This window comes from Melospiza georgiana, chromosome 1, assembly GCF_028018845.1.
Source record: "Melospiza georgiana isolate bMelGeo1 chromosome 1, bMelGeo1.pri, whole genome shotgun sequence".
NCBI classification, from domain to species: Eukaryota; Metazoa; Chordata; class Aves; order Passeriformes; family Passerellidae; genus Melospiza; species Melospiza georgiana.
In genome coordinates, this window is record NC_080430.1 from 44,791,943 (window position 1) to 44,812,722 (window position 20,780).

The following is a 20,780-nucleotide window of genomic DNA, read 5'->3' on the forward strand; positions in this document are numbered from 1 at the left end:
TTTTTCCTGTTACCTGTTTTAGTGTGTTCATGCAAATTGGTGAAACCCCCTGCTGATTACAAATGTCAAAACCTCAGTTAAATTGGGCAAGCAAGTTAAAAAGAGTAGGGGTTTAGTCTTCAAACTTCATGATTCAGGACAATCACCCATTGGCTGAGAAATGTTTGGAAGAAATTGCTCAAAACCAAAGACTTGTGTTTAGAATAATCCATTATGAAGTTGTTTTCATCTTCTGTGGAAGGAGATTAAACTTTCTGGGCTGTGAGTAAATGAGAGTGCATGGTTCTTGATGTCTTGAGACAAAGCAAGGAATCTGGCAAGTAATGCACAGGTTTTTGTTTCTGTAATACTATCTAATTGTAGTACTTTTCATCTGCAGCATGCCTTGTTCTACAAAGGAGGACAGAGTTTTGATTTCTATGTTGCAAATGCAAGACTCAGATTGACCAACATCCTTTGCAAAGCTAAAGGTCGATCCTCAACAGATTTTGTTTGTCTGTTTTCAGGGAGAAGTATAGGACTAGGGTCCTACAGTCTGGTTTGGGTATATTAACTCAGATTGAGAGGTACTGATATGGCTGGGTTACTTCTGCCTGGTTGGCATCTGCACCACCATGATAAGGAAGCCAGTGCAGACAGTGGAGGGCATTTAGTAGGGCAGTGTTAATAAAACATGGGGTTTTTCTGAACATGACCATTATCTGCACAAATACAGCTGGTGCCAATTGCATTCTGCCCCCATCCACCACAATCTGTCTGTGTGGGACTCTCTTGCAGTCACAAAGGAGAAACACTTTCATTCAAATGTCACATCTGTCTGCTGAGTCTGTACGAGGTCTCACCTACCGGGTCCTCAGCTGCTGCTCTCGTGCCATTCCCTGACCAGGCAGCTGGAGCTTTTGTTGTGAAGGTTCTCACTGATTTATTTATTTTTTTTTAATTTCTGTTTTTTACTGTGTTTCATTTTGCTTTTGCAAAAGCAGTAACTTTTGCAAAACAGTAACAAAACAATCTTGTGGCCTCGGGTCTAGAAAACATGGCAGAATTTTTAAAGTCTAAAATTGGCATTGATACTAGCTGCCTATTTGTTCCAATATTGGGCAGTATCAGCCCTTCCAAAGCTATCTCTGTACAATTAGTTGACAATTATAGAGGGTTTTTTAACATTTCTCTAGGGACCTAGAAGCCTCTGTGTACCCACTGAATTATGCTGGTATGACAATTAAAGAATTTGGCATGTGCTCTCCTGAAAATTCAGGTCTCATTCAGTTGTATCATATTGTGACTGAGGTCTTCATTGTGAATTACCTTAGAGAAAAGGTAGGCTGTTTTTCTTCCCCCTTTTTTCTGACACTATTAATAGTTGCTCTGCCTCTGTGCAAACCCGTTCCTGGAATTAAAAAAAAACCAACATGCAAATTAAAATTCAGCAGAACCTTGTGTATCTAGTACTAACCTTGCTTTCTCAGTCTCTGACACAAATTGTGAATAGTTATCACTTAAGAATTGACCTTTCATAAATGCTAATATGATGATTGGTTGTTTAAATTCAGTCTCATGTTGATGGAGTCTATAAAATACTGTAGTCTTTTACACTATAGGCAGTAGATTTAAAAAAACACAGAAAAAAATTCCTATTTTTATTCAGTAGTCTTCAGCACTCATCACTTCACTGAAGTTATGCTTCTAATGCTGGCTTTTTTCCTAAGTTCTGGTACATTCATATGGATATGTGTAATAAGATACTTATTGAGCAGTGTAGTGCACTTATTCTATTTAAGCTGTTTAAGTGTCTTAAATAAGACAAATCCTTGATTTTTTTCTACAATTTTTGGTTACATGAGGACTTCTGAAATTATTTCCCCCATCAGAATAAAACTTTAATGAGAATTCAGAGCAGAATTTATAAAATACTTTGTTGCAGTAATGTTGACAAATAGGCTTGACTTACTATAAAATGGTTTTAATGTGAAGATTATAAAAATGTGGAGGGAATTTTAGGTTAAAAGGTGTTTATCATTAGTCAACGCACCTGCCATCAAACATTTGCCCTTTCCATATTTTCTTCAAATCATAGAAGTGTTTGGGTTGGAAGGGACCTTTAAAGGTCATCCAGTCAAACTTGCCTGCAATGAGCAGGGACATCTTCATGAAACTGCCTTGTCAAAAGGAAAACACTCTGTGGTGTTGTGACAAGACAAGCATCCATCCCACTGTGTGACTTCTGCCAGCAGAGAACGTGAGCTTAAGCCAGTGAGGAAGTGAATGGATTGACATGTGAATGGATTCCATGTGACTGTGGAGATGAGGTGATGGCATGTGAGGTTCATGCAACAAGCCAGAGCAGCAGCAGTCAGGGCCAACGTTCCCGTGGGAGATTTTGGATGTTCCCTAATATTGCTGAGGAAAGGAAGCGAGTAGTGACCTACATTATGCAAGGATGGGCTGGTAAAGCAGAACTGAGGAGAAAACAGCCAGAATCTTTCTTTTTGTAGACCCTTCAGCTCCTTCTCTGTAGGACTGGGGAGGTTTTTGTGACACCTCATACTATGGGTCTCACTGTTCTAGAAAGCATAAACAAGAATCTTGAGAGCAAGGGCAGAGCTGTCCTCTGCAGCTTCTCAGTGCTGTTTGTCTGCAGGGCCTGCAGAACATGACATTGCTCCCTGCAATCAATGAGACATATTTGCTTTCTGTTCCCAGTGCTTGTGAATGAGGAAAAGGGGCGTAAACAACAGCAAAATCCATCCTTATATTCCTTTTATACACTTTTTGCAGCTTTCCCACATACTCTGATGGCAGAAAAGGCAAGTCACTGAGCCTGTAGTCATGATCTTGCTTGGGGTCCAATTTCAGTTTACCAGTTATAAGCAAGTACAGAGATGTGTTGTGGTCTTTCCTCACTTTGATGAAGATGCTTTTGTGTGACTATGAGCCAGTACTGCTCTCTCTGTTTGTGAGTAATGGTGACAGGTGAAATGCTAGGGAGGGCCCCTCTCTTCCATTGCCCTGCCCAAACCACAGTACTCCCTTGGAGGTTCTTTAAGGGGTGCAAAGTTCCTGTGCAAAAGAAACAAATATGCTTTTCATGCAGGGATGTCCACCCATTGTTCCAACCACTCTCCCAGATACAAAAGTCTCTTCCTGAACTTGGCTGCTTGGACCTTCTTGGAAAATGCTGATTGTATGCCACAATCTCTTTTGAGAAGAAGAGTTCATTTAGTAATGTCAATCTTCATTAATTCTCTGTCTTACATGTTACTAACATCACCAAGAATACTTTTTATGAGTGTTTTGTATCTATGGAAAAATATCTGATTCTTGCAGATCAGATTCTTGATTACTTGCCATTGTTGTTAAATGCAAACAAGCAAAAATCTTGGAATTTAAAAAATTCTTAGTGCCTTAGTAGTTTTATTTTGCAACACTTGAATTCACAAAGAGCTTGCATTATGCAGTTACAGAGCTACTTATACTGGATGTCTTCTGTAACTTGTTTTGAAACAAGAAATTAAAACCCTGAGAAACTTCAACCCTTCAAACTTGACTTGAAAAATAAAAAATAAATTCAAAAAGTACAAAAATTAGAGGAGTGTGATCCATTTATCAGTCATGTTTTTGGTCTGCATTACATGGAAAACTTGATTTTGTTCTGATTTTTATCCAGAACAGATAAGAGTTTTGTTTTTGAGCTTCATTTCTGTGAGAAGAAATCACTTCATTTCAGTGATTGTCCCCTAAAATGGGATTTTGTTAGTTTTGTGATGGGTGTTGCTGCTGGATGACTGTGAAAAAGAAAATCACCCTGGGACCTTCTAACTTGGTGTTTACTCAGTGGTAAGGCTCATTGCTTTAGGACTGATTTGTCCATGATTGCCATTGGCACTTGCTGTGGCACAGTAAGGTGATTGCAGATACAACCACCACTCCTTCTCCTTTGAATGGTCTTATCAGTTATACAAATGCTACAAATCTCACCACTATTGTATCATTTCCAGTCTCCTCCTTTCGTGACTGGAGTACCAAAGTTGAACTTTCAGTAGGCATTGACTTAAGCACTATTTTAATGATTATTTTGATTTATATTATTAAATGGCCCTTGATTTCTAACTGTAAATCAAGTCAGATGGAGATGTTGGCATAAGAGACAGGATGTGATGAAACTGGTCTCTGGTTGTGTTAAGAGAGAGATGTTGGATAAAACTGCAAAGAATTAAGAGCTCTTGCAGGAAAATGTGTGATGTAGATCCCTGCTGGCAGTTTAGAAGCATCCTGGTGACAGAGGAAGACTCTGATGCCTGTGGAATTGTGCTCCCCTTCAGAGCAGGTGTGCAGAGCTGGGACAGTGACAGGCAGTCACTGCTGGGACAATGCTGTGACAGTGACAAGCAGTCACTGCTGGGACAGTGACAAACAGCTGCAGTCTAGGAAGGAGAACTGCAATTCCTCACCGGCTTTCAGACTGAGAGGAGCAGATTGACAAGGGAGCAGGCTACTGGCCATGATGCTGCTTTTGCACAATTAGAAGGGGTAAAGCTGTCCTCCAGAGTAAAGGTGTAATTCAGCTTTTTGGTTAGGGAGTGACTGTGGTGGCCTAAGCACGCTATGAAAACCAATCAACTTGTTATCTTTTCATCATTATTTGTATTTAATCTAATTAGCTGATTTCCCCCTTTGTCTACCTTTCTGTGGCTGCTTAGCATAACTGAAGAGAGGATGCAGGGTGGCCTTCTGAGGAACCTTGATGTAAAATTGTGGCTTTAAGAATGAGTCAGCTTTGGTTCACTCAAATATCTATCCATCGTCTTTCATGGTTCAGTGGGTTTGTACGAATATTCTTCATTGCTGGAAACTCTTGTTCAGCTGAAATAACCCCTTTGTCAAATGACATTTTGAAAATCCCTACTTTATTTTTGTCTGTATTAATACTATTATCTTGTCCTTTCTCATCAGCAGATTTCAAAACCCTCTCTCAAAAGAGGAGTGGCATTGTCCACTGCAGCTTGGTGCATGTTGGGAGGGGGGTTTGTTCAGGTGACAGAGGAGGAAGCCACCCATGTTCAATGAGCTCCAGCCTCAGGACCTGGTTTCCTGAACCCATCAATTTAACATGAGCTCCTCTTTGCACCCAATGAAGCAAAGCTGCTCAGAGCTCAACTTTCAGCTCAGCTCAGTTGCTGGTCCAGCACACCCATTGAGCACCTGTGAGTATTACTGGGAGAGCTGGAAGAGGCTATTTGGCACAGAAAAGCAAGACAATATTCATCTGGGAGGAGTTCTGGTTGCACCAGGCCCCCTCTGCAGCAAGGGAAACGTGCACAGGCCATGGGGTACAAAGCTGAGCAGTGACTGAGGCACATTTGAGTTTTGTGTGGGAGAAGGGCCCTGCACTGGCTCTGTTTGTGGCATTGCTGCATGGCTGCTGGGTGCACCCCATTAATTCCACAGCATTCTCCTTCACCACAGAGTTTGCCCAGACCTGGACCAACTTGCAAGCCATTCTCTGATACCACTCTTTGCCCTGGATGTCTCTCACATCACAGCTGTCAAGAGCCTTCAGCTTGCTTGTTCCTTGCTGACCCTCATTTTTGCCAGCCCAGCACAGGCAGCTTTTCCCTTAGTCTGGAAAGCAAGGGCCATTGTTGTTGACCAGAGGGATCACAGAGCAGGACAAAGGAAAAAGAAGCTGCAGTGGAAGCTGTCTGGCTTCCAGGGCAGTCTGTGCCCCAGACAAGTGCACAGCTCAGCAGTTCCCAGTGCCTCTGCTGTGAGGATGATGTGCCATGTTACCTTGGGATGTTATGATGGCTTCAGTGTCATCTGTGACAATTTGAAGCATCTCACACTTTAAATTTGTCTTCCTTTTCAAAAAGGGTGGGTGGCATAACCCACTCTTTCTATCAGTTTTCCTAAGTGATTACATTTTGGATTCTAAGGTTTTGAGTATTAAGAATTTATAGTCTTTTTCTTCAATATAAAGGCTCTCTCTTACTACAAGTAATGTCTTCCACAGCTATTGTTATCTGCAGTAATGCAGATCCTTGCTTGTCATTCTCAGCAAACTGCAAATGGTAGTGCATTCCCAAAGTTATGATGGATACATGTGTGTGTGAGATTTAAGTGCACTGCATTTTATTTTCAGTCTTGTATCATGAGAGAGGTCACATGGAGATGAGCTTTCACTTACATCTCTCATTTAGAGTCATGAGCACAATGGCACTACAATGTTTTTACATTTCTTCTTCAGCCCTTTCCTGATACATTTTAATGCCTTGTTTGCTCTTTGCAGCCTTGGCTGAATGCTGAGCAGGCCCTTTGTTACTGACAGTGTAAGAAAATAATTAATCTCTTACGATAAAATTCATCTTTTATAGTAAGAAATATGAATTGTTGTTGTCCAGCAAAAAGACACACCAGAAATATCTTCTAATACATATTTTTCAACTCTTAATTTGTCTGCCACCACATATTGATTTTTGGCCTATTTTAAAATCATTTTTGTGCCAAAATCTAAACACTGCTGTGTGAGTTTCCTTCCTGTTACAGATTGCTGATGAATTAATATCCTGTGAGCGGCTACTGGGGTATCACACTGCTTGCATTGTGCTGTTATCAAATGCAAGGATTCTATGTGTGGTTTCTAAGTTATGACATACCCTTTGTACACAATCTCTGTTTTTACTTTCTTTTGTTTTGCCAGATACATCTTCAGTGAATGAAAATCAAGTTTTGGGGTTAAGTACTTTTGGAAGAAAGGGCATTAATTTTAAAATATATACTTTTGACCAAGATGCTTCAAATTTATTGATGCATGCTGGAAAATAAGTTCTTTTAAACACTTTTATTCAAAAATATTCAAAATATTTCCCATTTTCATTAAAATACAGACGTGATATCCTGAATGACAGTGATAAAGTAATTCAAAATGCCTATATATACACCTACATATAGGCATATATGTCAACCTGAAAGAAAATGGACCTACAATGAAAAGTAATGGCTTTGCTTTGAGTCTTTGTGCATGTAGAGAATATATTTTGTGCTTTTTCTTAATGACAGGAGATATATCACCCCCCCTGAAATGAAACATTTAAAAGTAGCAGGTACTGCTAATAGCTGCCTAAGAGTCACAGGTGAACAAGTCCTACACAGATCAACTGCAGAATAAAAAAGTGTGGTTACAATCATTCTTCTTGAGTACATTAATATGTATTCCAAGTGCATGTGCTGATGACAAGGTGCTCTCTCACCTCTGCCCCTCCATGCAGGCCAATCTACTGAAGCTGGTGACAAAGAAGGCACACAGTGCACTGCTTTGCACAGAGCTGAGCAGTGATTTGTAATCACAGCAGAGAAACCTTGCATGTCCATCCTCCATGTTCCATATTTGGGACACCTTCTGTCATAATACTGAGAAAATCTAGAGGCACAAATAAAGCTGAAGTAAGTAATCATCCGGCACTAGCTTATTGTTAAATGTGTCTACATTTGCTTAGCTTTTCAAAATTCCTGCTTTTCAAAGTTCCTGCTGTTTGTTGTCAGTTTGCTTGCTGCTGAGTTCAGTGGCTGGTCTGAAATGTTTTACAGAGCGTCTTGGTCTCCTGTAGACTGTGTGTGGAATGAACTGGTAGGTTCAGTGTGGTAAGTGATGTGAACTCCACACCACTTGCAGAAATACCCTGGTAGCTGCCAGTTCTTAAAGAGCATCTTCAGGTACTTCTTGAATTTCTCCCCCATGAAGAAGTAGATGACTGGGTTGAGGCAGCAGTGAAAAAGGCCGAGGATTTCTGTTACCTGGAAAGCATAGTCCAGATTCCTGCTCACTTGACAGTCTTTAATGACTCCCATAAATTCCAGCAGTTGTAAGAAAATAACAATGTTGTAGGGGGTCCAAAAAAAGAAAAACACAATCATGACAACAAAAATCATCTTCACAGCCTTATTCTTTTTGTCATTTCTACAGTGAACTAATGTTTTAATGATCATGGAGTAGCAAAATGTCATAATTATAAAAGGGATTAGGAGCCCTAAAATGTTGACTTCCAAAGTGGAAAAAAGCTTCCATGTTGTGAAATTGCCTGTAAATCTCGGCTTGCAGGTAGTAAAATTATGTTCATTAAAAGACTCTCTAAATACAAGCTCGGGGACTGAGGCTGAAAAAGCTACTAGCCACACAACAAGGCTAGTAATAAAACCATGGAAGGTGGTCCTTGCTTTCAAGGAAAGCACTGCACGAACAATTGCCAGGTATCTGTCTATGCTCATAAGCATGATAAAAAATATCCCACTGTAAAACCCAACCAGGTAGATCCACGAAATGATTTTACACCAGGGAGTCCCAAAAACCCATTGGTCTACTGTGAAATAAGACCAGAATGGCAAGGATAAAACGAAGAGCAAATCTGAGATGGCGAGGTTTAGCAGGTACACATCAGTCATGCTCCTCAGCCTCTTGTATTTGAAGAGGACCACGATGACCAGAATGTTTCCAGCGAGCCCGACCAGGAATACCAGGGAATACAGAACAGGAAGGAAGGAGGCTGCAAACCTCCTGACGCCTTCTTTACTGCACAGTTTTGGAGCATCGTAATAACTATCATAATAGTCATAAAAGGTTGAGGGTTCGACTTCAAGGGACTCTGTACTTGAAGAACTCATGTTTTTTCCCCCAGTTCTGAGAAGGGAAGAATATAAAAATGTCAGAATATAAAAATGTCAGTGGCTTTCAGTGCGTCAAGACCACATAGTTACTCCACAAACCTGAATCAGAAGTGACAGCTCAGGACACGACTCACTGCAGGTTCTCAGACATTATGTAAGCATTATAGGATGGATGCATGTGCACATTTGAGCAAGGTATTGTCCTTAGCATGCATGTGCTTCGTCCTTGCAGTGCTGTGCAACTTGCATGTTGAGCACAAAGGGATGTTCAAATGGGTGACAGGAAAGCAAATAGGAGTGAAAGATGTGGGCCACATCAGTGTCAAATTAGAGAGAGTTAAGTTCCATGTAGAGCAAAGTAAAAAGCAAACTCAGTGTTCATAGCAGTTCAGAATTTTACTCACCCACCTTTCCCATCAGGTATATGTCACCCACCATAAGAAGACAGTGATAAACATTCATCAGACTTTTCTTATGCAATTACCTTTACTGAAAGCTGTCGTGAGCTTTCAATAAGGGCTTATTTTCAGTGGCTAAATGAATTACAGGAATTTGTCATCTTCATATTTATGTTCTTTTCTAATAGGCAGATACAGAGTTGTAAGTGATGTAAGTTGGACACAGGGAAAATATCTTGCTGACTTACGAGTTTGTGTGTTATTCATATCACAGCATCATTTTTTTTAGTTTAACATACCAGAAATTTAAGTCTGAGTTCTGTTCTTACTTGTGTCAGTTATTCACATCACAAGTGGCATTTTTCTAGCCTATCATATCAGAACTCTAAGCCTGTGCTGTTTTCTTCCCCTTTGTCTTCATTTTATGAATGTAAAGCAGAAGAGAAGTGTTTCTTAGATTTACTTCTCTTAGTCCTGTGTGTTGCTGCTATGTACCAGCAAACGTTGATAATCATTAATCTGAGACCTACCGTGTGTGTTCCCAAGCATGACACCTTTCCAGCCTACAGTTCCATTCCATTCTACACAGAGAGGAATTTAATCTGATTTACAAGTCACAAGGACAGAACTGTTTGACACCAGTGGTGTAGAAAAGACAGCTTTACAGCAACTGCACCCAGACATACCTGAATTTAGTCTAGGTTCAGCATAATACATTTGAATACTTAAAAATATATGCTCACAGACTACAACCACGTCTGATGATGCAAGAATTCTTAAAACTGCTTAAAAAAATTACCTTAACAGCTATAAATGGTAAATGAAAAAGTATTACATTCACACATATCATGAGTGTACATGATACAAAAATGTTTGAGCAATTGCGTTTCATGAATTTTACCTTTTCTCCTCCTTTCCTCTCAGATGAGATGAAGAATCTTCTTTGCTCTCAGGGTGCAGAGTCTCTTGCTTTTCTTCAGGTAGCTCTGCCAGTGAGGTGCTGCCCACACAGCAGTGTTCTCCAGATGTAAAAAGCAGATATCACTAGGTAGCTCTGTCTCTTAGCGGAAGCTTCGACTTCCTTAGACTTGTATCACAAGTACTTCTCTCCTGTGCTCATCAGAGACAGTCCCTTTAAGTCAGAAATAGAATTAAACACATAACGTTTAAAAAAGCCCACAGTTTCCACTGGGAGACTGATTACTGAGTTAAAGCATTTTCATTTCATCCAACAATCATTAAAAGTGATGTCACTGAGCACAGATGTCACTCAACTCTCATTCAACTGAAACCTTGTTCTTTTCTTAATCTCAGAAAAAAAAAATCAAAGAATCCTCTGTAGAGAGCAGAGAGGAGGCAGGCACTTGGTGGGTGTGTGGGAAGTGTGTTTCTAGTCCTCTGACAGATAACTAATTTTGCAAGTTGCATTATGTAATTGTAGAAGAGAAAAGCTGTATAGATAGTGTAGGGAAGGTTCCTTCTAATCACTATTGCTTATCACTAACTCCTACTTATCATACTAAAAATAGAAATGAAGACATGTTAATTCACACTACCTTTTTTCTTGATGTCTTCTGTTGCAGATTTTATGTACAGCAAATCTACCTTCTACTATTGCCCAGGACAAAATGTAACAGTGGTCAGAATACTTAATAAGAAGTAAGATGTGCGCACGTGTGTGTGGTTTAAGGGCAGAGTGTGCATAGTGCTGAGGTTTACCAAGGCTTTATGTCACAGTAGGAAGCTCAGCAGCTTCTATGAATTTCTCTTGAGAGTGAGATGGGCCTTATTTGTCTTTTGAAGGATCCTGAGAAGGGAGAAGAGAGCATAGAGGACATATGGTAGCCAAGAGGGATGGTTGTGAGTCCTGCCAACAGAACAGCTGTGCTGGCAGCTGGCAGGTGCTGGTCTCCTCTGTTTCCCAGAAAAGGCCAGCCAAGAAAAAGTACAACCCATTTCTCAACAGGGGAAACTGAAAATATGCAATGAGAAGCAGAAACAAGAAATCTACAGAAGGTGGTAGTGAGAGTAGTAAGAATCAGACATCTCTGTCCACAAGAGATTATGTTTTCTTGTTTGATCTCTGGTGTTATTCCAGACACAGGTGCAGCTTTTGTTCATTTATGCCATTTGCTGTTATCTCATATGCCTCTGACACTGTTACACTGCCCAATAACTGATGTTTGGCTGAAGAGCTTGATGTGAATGTAATGCGAAAAGCCTGAAGCATGAGATGCAGGATTTACTGGTCTCAGGTTTTGCCAGAATCAAACTGTGTGGGAAGGACCTTGTCAGTCATCTTTCACAAGCTGGATCTGTAGATTTTAAAATTGGTCTCTGGGAGATATTCCTCCTGTACTGGTTATTGCTCTGCAGATCACTTACATTTTCTCTTCAGTTTAGTAGAAGTCCTTAAAGGATGTGGACATCAGATAAGCTGACAACACTGTTGTACCCATTTCATCAGGTCTGCTCACAGAAACCAGAACTGTTCCTCTTGCTGTTCTTTTGTCTCTCTAAGGGCGTCCTTAATCTCTTCTTTGACATGTTGTTGCACTAGAGCCACAAGCTCAGCTCTTCAGCCGCAATAACTATGACAGAAAATCTTTCTTTGAGTGCATGCTTTTCAGGAAAGAAAACATCTCTTGCTCTTTACAATGCTCTCTTAGGCATTGATGTTTCTCAGTTCTGGCTGTAAATTTTTTCTCCTCAATAAGCCACCAAGCATCTGCATGTTTATCTTGTCCCACTCATTATTTTCAGCTCTATCAAACTAGATATCTTCTTTGAATTTCATCAGTGATGATTTTTCTTGATTTCCAGATGAAGAGGTGAATAGAACTGAATCCAGATATTAAATCTCTTTGACTCTGTAGGAACCCTGCTTGGTTAAGGAATGATTTCCCATCAGCAACAACATTTTGTGAGAGGTGTTGATCATCATCCATCACCAGTCTTACGAGACCTATCCTTAGCACACAGGCTGCACTTCAGACATGCTTCTGATCTTTCAGGTATTCTGTCAGCAGGGAAAAAGTCTGCAGCCATGTGAATTCCAGTTTAGAATGATCCATATGGCACTAGCTTGAAGAAAGCATCTACCTGGCACAGTGCCTTTTGCCCAGTCCTTCTTTGGAAGGCTTTTGAGTAGCAAATGCACCTGCCATAATATCAACTCACTTCATACTAAATTGCCAGATGGGAAGAGCTGTCTTTTTAAGGAAATTGAGCAAGAATGTTTCTGCAGAAAGAGGAATGCTCAGCCACAAAAAAGAGAAAAACAGTTGCAGTTACAGATGCTGAAAACCTATGATGTGTGAACTCCAGAAAATTAAGATTAAAACATTTATCTGCCAGTTCATGAAAATCAAGAGGATGTGAATGAATTCTGGATTACCTTCTGACGGCTTACCAATGAACAGAGTCCCTGGGAGAGCCTGCATGGAAAACTGGAGAGAAAACAGGAAAAAAAACCCAAAAGAAATCTCTGAGCAAATGAGACAATGCAGAAAATAGAGGAAAGGTGTTGTGAGTGCTGGTCCTGCAATTGATTGGAGAGAAAAGAGTGGAAGGGGCTGAGCATAACTGCAGTGTCCAGTGGGGGAGCTCTGAGGTTCCCTTGTAACACATGGCGGCCTGTCTTTTTCAGATGCTTCTTGGAGAACCTGGCAGAGACTAAGAAAAGGAGACTGGCAGGAGATGGCAAGATTACAGGGGAAGGGGAAAGCATTCTCAGTGATGCTGCTGTAAAACTCAAGGTTTTGCAGGGGAAGAGAAGAAGAGAAGAAGTCATTTCACCTCTTTACTAAATGGCATCAGGATATGTGACAGCAGTCAGATAAATCACAGGGTGGACCAAACCTGATTGGCCTGACTGGAAGGAGATTAACCTTTTGTATGGGATGGTGTCTGTGTGGGGGCACATTAGCTGCAACAGGAAGGAACTTAATAAAAGCAAAATGTGGAACAACCCATACCATAAAAAAACTTTGCTTTCCACCAGAAGATTATTTCAGCCCCTCCCATCTTTTATGGGAAGTCTTATCATTAATTTCACAGGAGGCATAGGAGTTTTGCCCAAGGAAGAAATGGAGATAGACATTTGCCTAACCCACTAAATGCATACCACTGATATGCCAGTGCACCATCCATTCTGTCTGATCTCAGTGCTGGCCAGGGACAGATTATTCAGACAAGTCCTCATTTGGAAGAGGCTGGCCCATAAGAGAAGCAGATGACAGTAAATAAAAAGGGACAACTATTCCAAGAAGTAGTATTATGACTGATTATGTGGATTGGTGCAGGATTCAGGCTGCCAAAGTCACAGATGGGCAAAAATTTACCTTTCTCATCAAACCTTTCTCTCCCTCAAGTAGCCAGCTCCTTTGTGCGTTGTCTGGCCTTGTGGGGTTCTTCTTTTGCAGTTCAGGTGAATTTAAATCACTTTTTGCACATCTGTAGCTCCCATTCTTCCTTGTTAGCAAAGTGTTTGCACTACCAGTTCATTGTACAGTTCCTTTCCTTGTAATTTCTTAATGTATTCCAAATTTCCTGTAGCAAAAAAGAGCAATCTGACAGAGAAGGTTCCTTAAAAAAGGAAGAGAATAATTTCCTAGTTTTAGAGACATCCACTATTGTTGTTTCTCAGGTGATTCACTCACAATTTATTTCGATCTTCTTGAATGCATGCATTCCCTTTGGCTAAGATAGCTGTTTGTGCTGACAAGGAAATTATTTAAGCCGAAGACATCTTTTCCTTGTTCAGTGCTAAGCTGCAATTCCCCTAATTTTTTTTCTTTCAGTGGACCAGTCCTGTGCATTCTACTGTTTCTTTCCACTGGTGATTCTGTGAATGGTGTCAGTCATCCTTTTCCTCAGCCTCATTTGCTTTCTTTCTACATGCTGTGCTTGCAAAGCTGCTACAGACAGAACTCCTGATTTAAAAAAAAAGAACTGAAACTTCCTACCTCAAACATGACAGAAATAGTCATTTTGTATGCTGAATTTTGCTTAAAATAAAAATCACTGATGCAAAAAACATCAAGTGACACTTTTAGGGGTGATGAGTTTATTCTTCTTAAATGTGAAATGGCACAGCAGGGAGCTTTTTTGACATGTTCAGTGATCTCTTAAATGTCACCAAGCAGTTTCTACAGGTAGGTAAGAAGTCGGTGCTGTTTCCACTCTGAGGAGTAGCTGACACCCAAGATTGAATTTTTTTTTCTAAATGTCTCAGCCATCACCTAATCATCACTATGAGATCCTCTTAAAGGCTGGCCTTTCTGGGAAAAAAAAAAAGAAAAAAAGAAGAAAGGCAGTGGTGAAAGCAGAAGTGTGCTCAGGCCACTTTTGTGATGAGTTTAGATACAGAGGAAGGATGGCAATGTGGTGTAAAGGCTTTGTGTTCTGTGTGCTTTGTGTTGGTGCCCCCCAAGTCACAAACACTTCAGTTGCTGGTAGCCTTTAAAAGCTTATTAAATGACTGGCCTTATCCTGAACATCTGCATCTTCAAAGTCTCTCCTGCCTTGTTCCTTCCATGGCAGATGTAATATAAAGGAGGCTAGTTAAAAGAATTAAGGTATTTGCAGAGGATCAAGAGAAAGTAAGAACTAATACTTATCTTAATGATTGCTAATCTTTCCATGTTTGCCAAGGCCCAGGCACTGTGTTATCCCATGGAAAAGCTGTTTCATTGCAAGGCCTGTTCAAGACAATCTGTATAGCCAACTTATATAATATTCAGTTCAGTTTTAGTAGCAGGGGAAACCACTCAGGACACCAAAATAAAAATGTGACAGGCACAACAAAAGGTTTTCACTGGAGCATCTCTGTCATCTTTGTGATTCACAGGATATTCTGATGTGCTTTGTGAATTGTTGGTGAAACTGCCTGTAGTTAATTTTATATCCACAGACTTTCATTTGCTTGCAAGCATATAAATAAAACCTTGGAGAAAATGTTTCTTCCATCAGCACAATGTAATGACTAATTTTTTCTTACTTTTCATAAACATATTTTTTACACTCTGTACTTGCTCATCAGTGACTCCACTTGCTTGACTGGGGTGCCCTGCTTTAGCCATGAATGACTTTCAGGTCTAACGGAGTTTAATAATGCCACCTTCTGGGGGAAATGCAAAGATAGCACTGACACTAAAGATGGGCACAAGGAATGATGGAATGAACTCAGTCAGGGCTGTGTGAGCTAGGGTGATTACAGGGATAGTGAAAGGGTGTGGTGACTCTGGAAATATTTGGCTCCAGGTGCTGTTAGCCTTGTGCAAAAAGACATATGCCACTGTCTACAGCTGCACCTTCTGAATCTGACTTGAACTGTAAACCCTGGCCTGGGCATTCTGTGTTGCTTTTATTGTAACTTGAATTTTGTCCATTCCTTCACCGTAGCTTCCTGAAACCTGAACTACCAGGAGGATCTGGAGAGCAAGGCTCAGCAATGGGACCAAGAAAAAGGAACTAAACAAGAGACCAAGTAGGATGAGCCTTAATTATTCAAATGAGGGCTCTCTTGGGGAAAAAAATCAAAATCAAAACAAAGCAAACCACAAAAAAACCACAAAACCCAAAAGCAAAAAACAAACCAAAACACAAAGCAAAACAAAAAACACAAGAATAAAACCAAACAATCAAAAAAGGAAATAGAAAAAGCATATCACAGTATGAGGATACCTATTTTCTAACACAGGAGTCCAAGAGGGAGGGGGACTACAATAAAGCAGAGACTCACTACAGAGGTGCACTGAAGCAACTTAGGGGTTATGACCTGGTCAATTTTAGTAAACTCTAACACTGCCATTTCCAAAACAGGCAAACTCGGCTTTGAGCCTCCTCAGACACAATCCTTCCAGGCAAAGAAGATGTGAAGTGAAGGTCCTTCATCTGTACCAGGAGACCTGGGTTGATTTTTTCAGGAAAGGAAACGGTATCTTGTGACACAGAAAAGAAAGGCTTACAAACACTCTGGAAAGGAGATAAGATCAAATGAAATGCAATTGAAAAAAACCCACCAAAAAGCAGAAAATCAGGAGATGTACTGCCTTCAAGAAATGGTCTCTGAGGAAATGAGCTGCAGTGCAAATGACCAAACCAGGCCAAAACAAACCTCAGAGATGTTGCAAAAACAGGGGGAAAAATCAAGGAGGAAGACACAACTTGGAGGGGAAGATATGAGGGACATTGCATGGGTACTGAAAAAGAAAAGGAAAAAAAAAGCAAAATCTTCGGTGAAGGGAAAGCTATGAAAAAGCATGGCATACCATCAAGTGCAGGGACATGCACCAAAACTTGCCCAAATTGATCCCCATTGAAGGCCAAAACGGTAAAGAAAGATTTAGGAACACTCTGGAATGGAGATACCACCAAGGGAAATAAAATTGAAGGAAAAAAAAAAGAAATTTGGGAAATTTAGTGACTACAAGAAAATAGACAGGGATTACATCAGGTGCAGTGCAAAGAACCAAAAGAGGCCAAAACTAACTTCACAGATGTTGCAAAAGCAAGGGAAAAAATCAAGGAGGAAGACACAACTCAGAGGGGAAGATATGAGGGACGCAGCATGGATACTGAAAAAAAAAATATAATCGTAGGTGATACAAAAGCCATCAAAAGCCATGGCATGCCATCAAGTGCACCAAAGCTTGCCCAATTGATCACCATTGAAATCGCAAGACTTCGTTTCCCTTCCCAAAAGGAAATTTCATTTCCTTCATCCTTCATTTCATTCATCCCTAGGAAGTGCTGAAGAAGCAATTCCTGGGCACACTTAGCCAGCTCCCCAAGCCTGGATGCTTACAGGCCATTAGCACTGCTGATTCCCTTTTTCCTGTGGGAAAAGCTCCCATTGCCTTGTGCTCCAGCTGTGGCCAAACTGGGATCTATGAACTTGATCTATGTTGCTCAGCAATTGCCTGGGGTGAAGTGGGGAGCAAAGGGCTGTGGACAAAGGTGGTTCGAGAACCTGCTCCAGGTGCGTTTCAGATTTACCATTTCCTTCTGGTTTGCTTCTTCTTGGTTGGAGACTGGAGAAATCATTGAAGCAGCAGCTCAGGGTTTCAAGCAGCTATTACCTGCACGGAACCGTCCTGCTCCGTGGCACAGGAGATTCCTCAGGGGGACAGCAGCCCGTGTCTGACACCAGGGGGAACTGTCTTGTCACAGGAGCCACCACCGCTCTGCTTCTTCGGTTTTGTCCGTGTCCTCCGATGTGCCCTGCAAGTTTGGGCCACTGCAATCTCTGCTGGCATTTCTATGCCTCTCGGTGGCGCTGGCTTTAATTTTAATGTAGCAAGTTGATCAGCTAAACGTGAACTCCTCATGGGAGAAATGCAGCTTCTCAGTTGCTGCATTATCCTGGCATATTGGACCTACGTGTTGTGGGACAGCAGTGCTGCAGCTGGATATGGGGCAGTGACAAATGCATGCAATTTATCAGAGAATTAAAATCTGAGTGGGGTGGGAAACAGACTGTTCCAGTGACAGCAGCAGTTTGAAAATGGATTATATTCCCTGTATAGTGAAACAGCAGTGCCAGAGTTCTTGCTGGCATTCTCTATTCCATTCACCAGCCTCTGCCTTCAGTGATGCGAAGTTCACGTGCTCCTTCCTGCTGATTGAAATATCATGGTTAGAAATGTGGTAAATGCAAAATGTTCTTCAAAAGCAAACCATTTTCATCATGTCCAATGGGAGTTGTTTCACAGTATTTCTTTAGGGAGAGGAATGAAAAATGCAATATATAAACATTTTTGTGATGCATATTATTATAACAAGCAAAATCAGACAGGAAAAATTGGTGGATTTTTTTTTTTTCCATTTTGAAAACAATGTGTTAACCCTGGCCCTGTAAAACACAGATCTAGAGGTTTGGGTGTGTATATGGTGAAAACCAAGCTCTAACAGTGGCTACAAAATAAATTAGGAAGTTCTGCTTACAAGTGACAGCAGAATTATTGCTAACTTCAACAGAAACTAAATGTATGTGGTTAAGTGTCAGAAAAACATTTTTAATAGTTAGAAATAGTTCTCAATTTTTGCTTTCATTACTGAACTTCAATTTCAAAATAATAACTCTGGATGACACAGAATTTCATTAGAGTTTCAAGTGTCCTAAAGATTTAAGAAACTGAAGTGCAAACCAAAACTTTGAGCAGGACTAGGTATGTTCTTAATACAGAAAATATTTCATTCAGTGGCTATTTTAGAAGTGGTGTGTTAATGGCCTTTGGCAAATATGCATCATGCTTGGGCTATAACTACAGAGGAAAGACATTACCAGATGGGACCTGAAAAAGCAACAGTGGGTAGAGATAGTGCAACTTCAGATTTTCTTTGAAAAATTATCTTTTTTTTTTAGTGATAGCAGGACTTGGGACTTGCATAGATCAGACTTGTTCCCTCATTGTCCTGCTAAGACTAGGGCCTTATATCACTCACAAGATCACAGTAGGGGACCTCACAAAGGTTATAGAGACAAATCAGAAATGACAGAACTTAACCCATAACCCATTAATTCATTAATAGTTTCTCTTTGAAGAACATCATTAAAATTTCAGACTACCCTGGGCCAGGACTTCAAATCCACTTCCACCAAATTCTGAACCCAAAGGAAGTATGTGGATTGTGACTGGTCCTTCTGGTGCCAGTGTTGGAAATGTCAGCTTTCACTGCTGAGCAATTTCCTAGGCCAAACTGATGCTTTGACCAGCTGCACTTCTAAGCTTTTTGCATAAGTTTTTTTGTTAAAAAAATCCTCAAGAATCAAAAAAAAGAAAAAAAAAAGGAAGAAGAAATGTAAATCCTATTGTTTTGGAACTGCGTTGTAATATTTGAATGAGGTGCATTCACAGTGGCACCTAAAAAAATACTGATGTCCATGTATCTCACTGCAAGCAGTTCAGCTAAATATGGGTCTTGTTTATTCTGTTTTTAAGTAGAACATGAAATATAGTCATGAACCTGCCAAGGACATTTGGATTCAGGTTTTACTAGTTCCTCAAACTTAACCCAGCTGGGAAAAGATTTATAGTAAGTGTCAGCGTGATTCTCAAAAAGGAAAAAAACTTGATAATAATGAAAAATTAGGATGCAAAGATGGCTCATCAACCTCAAAACCCCAAAGCCCAACACCCACCCCCCAAACCCAGAGATTTCCTCACCTTCTTTTTGCACATCTAAATTCTATTCAGTGGATAGATACAAGCGTGTGTGCATTTCCATGTGTAAATTGTGACTTGCTAAGTAAGCAAGAGTCTGTCCTTAATTTATAGCGGATGAAAAGGTTTTATCCCATACTGAGAGAGTGATTTACTTTCTCATGGGTAATGGGGAGGAACTGGATGTTGCTGCTCCTCAGGGATGTGTTGATCCAGTCTAAGGATAAATGTATCATTACTGCTGTACATAGAAAAGCTTTGCAGGTCAGAAACCAACCAGGCAGTTAGAAAACAGCAGCTTCCTGCTGCAGAGGTTTTGAAAGAGAAGTTGTGCCTTCAAAAAAAGGCTACAATTAACTGAAAGTCCAGTTGTTAAAGAGACATGAATGGACTTTCTGCCAGGCTTGAATGGTGCAGCACAGCAAGGGCAGCAATGCCTGTCTCAGCTTGCAGCTGAACCCAGACCTGGTAAAGTTTGCTACTTGCTGCTCTCAGAGCACAGGTATGTACCATGGGTGCTGAAGTTTTTAAAGAACAATTACAAGAATACTCTTCCTGTTAATACAAACAAAATGAAAACTGTGGTTTTGGTTTTCACTTGGGTTTTCAAAGATTTACTGCTGCTCCTATGAGGAGGAACCTGCAAAAACTAGCAGTCTGTGGTGGAGCCAAATGCCTACAAACCCCCTAAAGTTTTTAATGTCATACAAATGCTCACCTATTGAGCAACAAAACCATGAAAAATAAAGGGCAACCATAATAACTTGTAAATGCATGGCATAAAACTTGACAATGTTATGCTGGCAATCCTTGGAAGCATTCCATTGCACAGTGTGACAGAGAAGACAGGAGTGCAGGATTTCAGAAGTGAAGTGAGTTTGGAAGTGAAGGTTTTTGGCAGCTTGCAGAGGACCCAGGGCTGTCAAGGCAGTTCTGACTCACAGTAGCAAGTCTGTCCTGCCAGAGGGAGATGCATCTGGAAGGAGAAGGACACATTGTGCTGCTGATAGCATTGCTGGGGAACCACTGGGCCAAAGCAGCAAAAACCTCTCTTTTCCTGGAGAGCTGGCATAAAGCTCTGGGTTTCCACCTTCCATTCTGCAGACAGCACATGGATCATATTTAAAGGTGCCTTTTCCTTTTCCCACTCAGTAACTCACAATTGTCTGAAAAATCAAAGGGAAGTTAAATAAACCAAGCATGATTGCGTTGCTCAGTTTGGCAATCCACTGTCTTCAGGCTGACTTCAGGCTGATAACTTCTTGTTTAGTCTCAGAGCCTTCCTCTTTCTTTCTGCACATCTTGGCATTTCCTTAAAAAACATTGTAAAAATGCCATTTCTTAAAATACCACCTTCTTGGAGGGAGTGACAAACAAAGTTGCCTTATATCACTTGATTAGGCAGACTGAATTTTGAAAAAATAATTTAATTTCATTTGACACTCATGCTACACTTAATCTTAGACAACTAGTCTGGAGTCTGGAAGACTACTTATAACTGAAAATTACAAAGTTGAGCATAGAGAATATATTTCCACCAAATACAAATAGC

The 20,780-nt window shown here is 40.5% G+C and overlaps 1 protein-coding gene across 1 annotated transcript; it reads right to left on the reverse strand.

Moving 5' to 3' along the window:
- Positions 1 to 6,871: 6,871 nt before the first annotated feature.
- CCR4 (C-C motif chemokine receptor 4) lies at positions 6,872 to 10,487 on the reverse strand. The gene is made up of 2 exons (XM_058028661.1): positions 9,961 to 10,487; positions 6,872 to 8,674 (listed from the first exon to the last, which is right to left on the reverse strand). Exon 2 carries the CDS (start codon positions 8,656 to 8,658, stop codon positions 7,582 to 7,584), a length of 1,077 nt encoding a protein of 358 aa, XP_057884644.1. The 5' UTR covers positions 8,659 to 8,674; positions 9,961 to 10,487; the 3' UTR covers positions 6,872 to 7,581.
- Between the last annotated feature and the right edge of the window lie 10,293 nt (positions 10,488 to 20,780).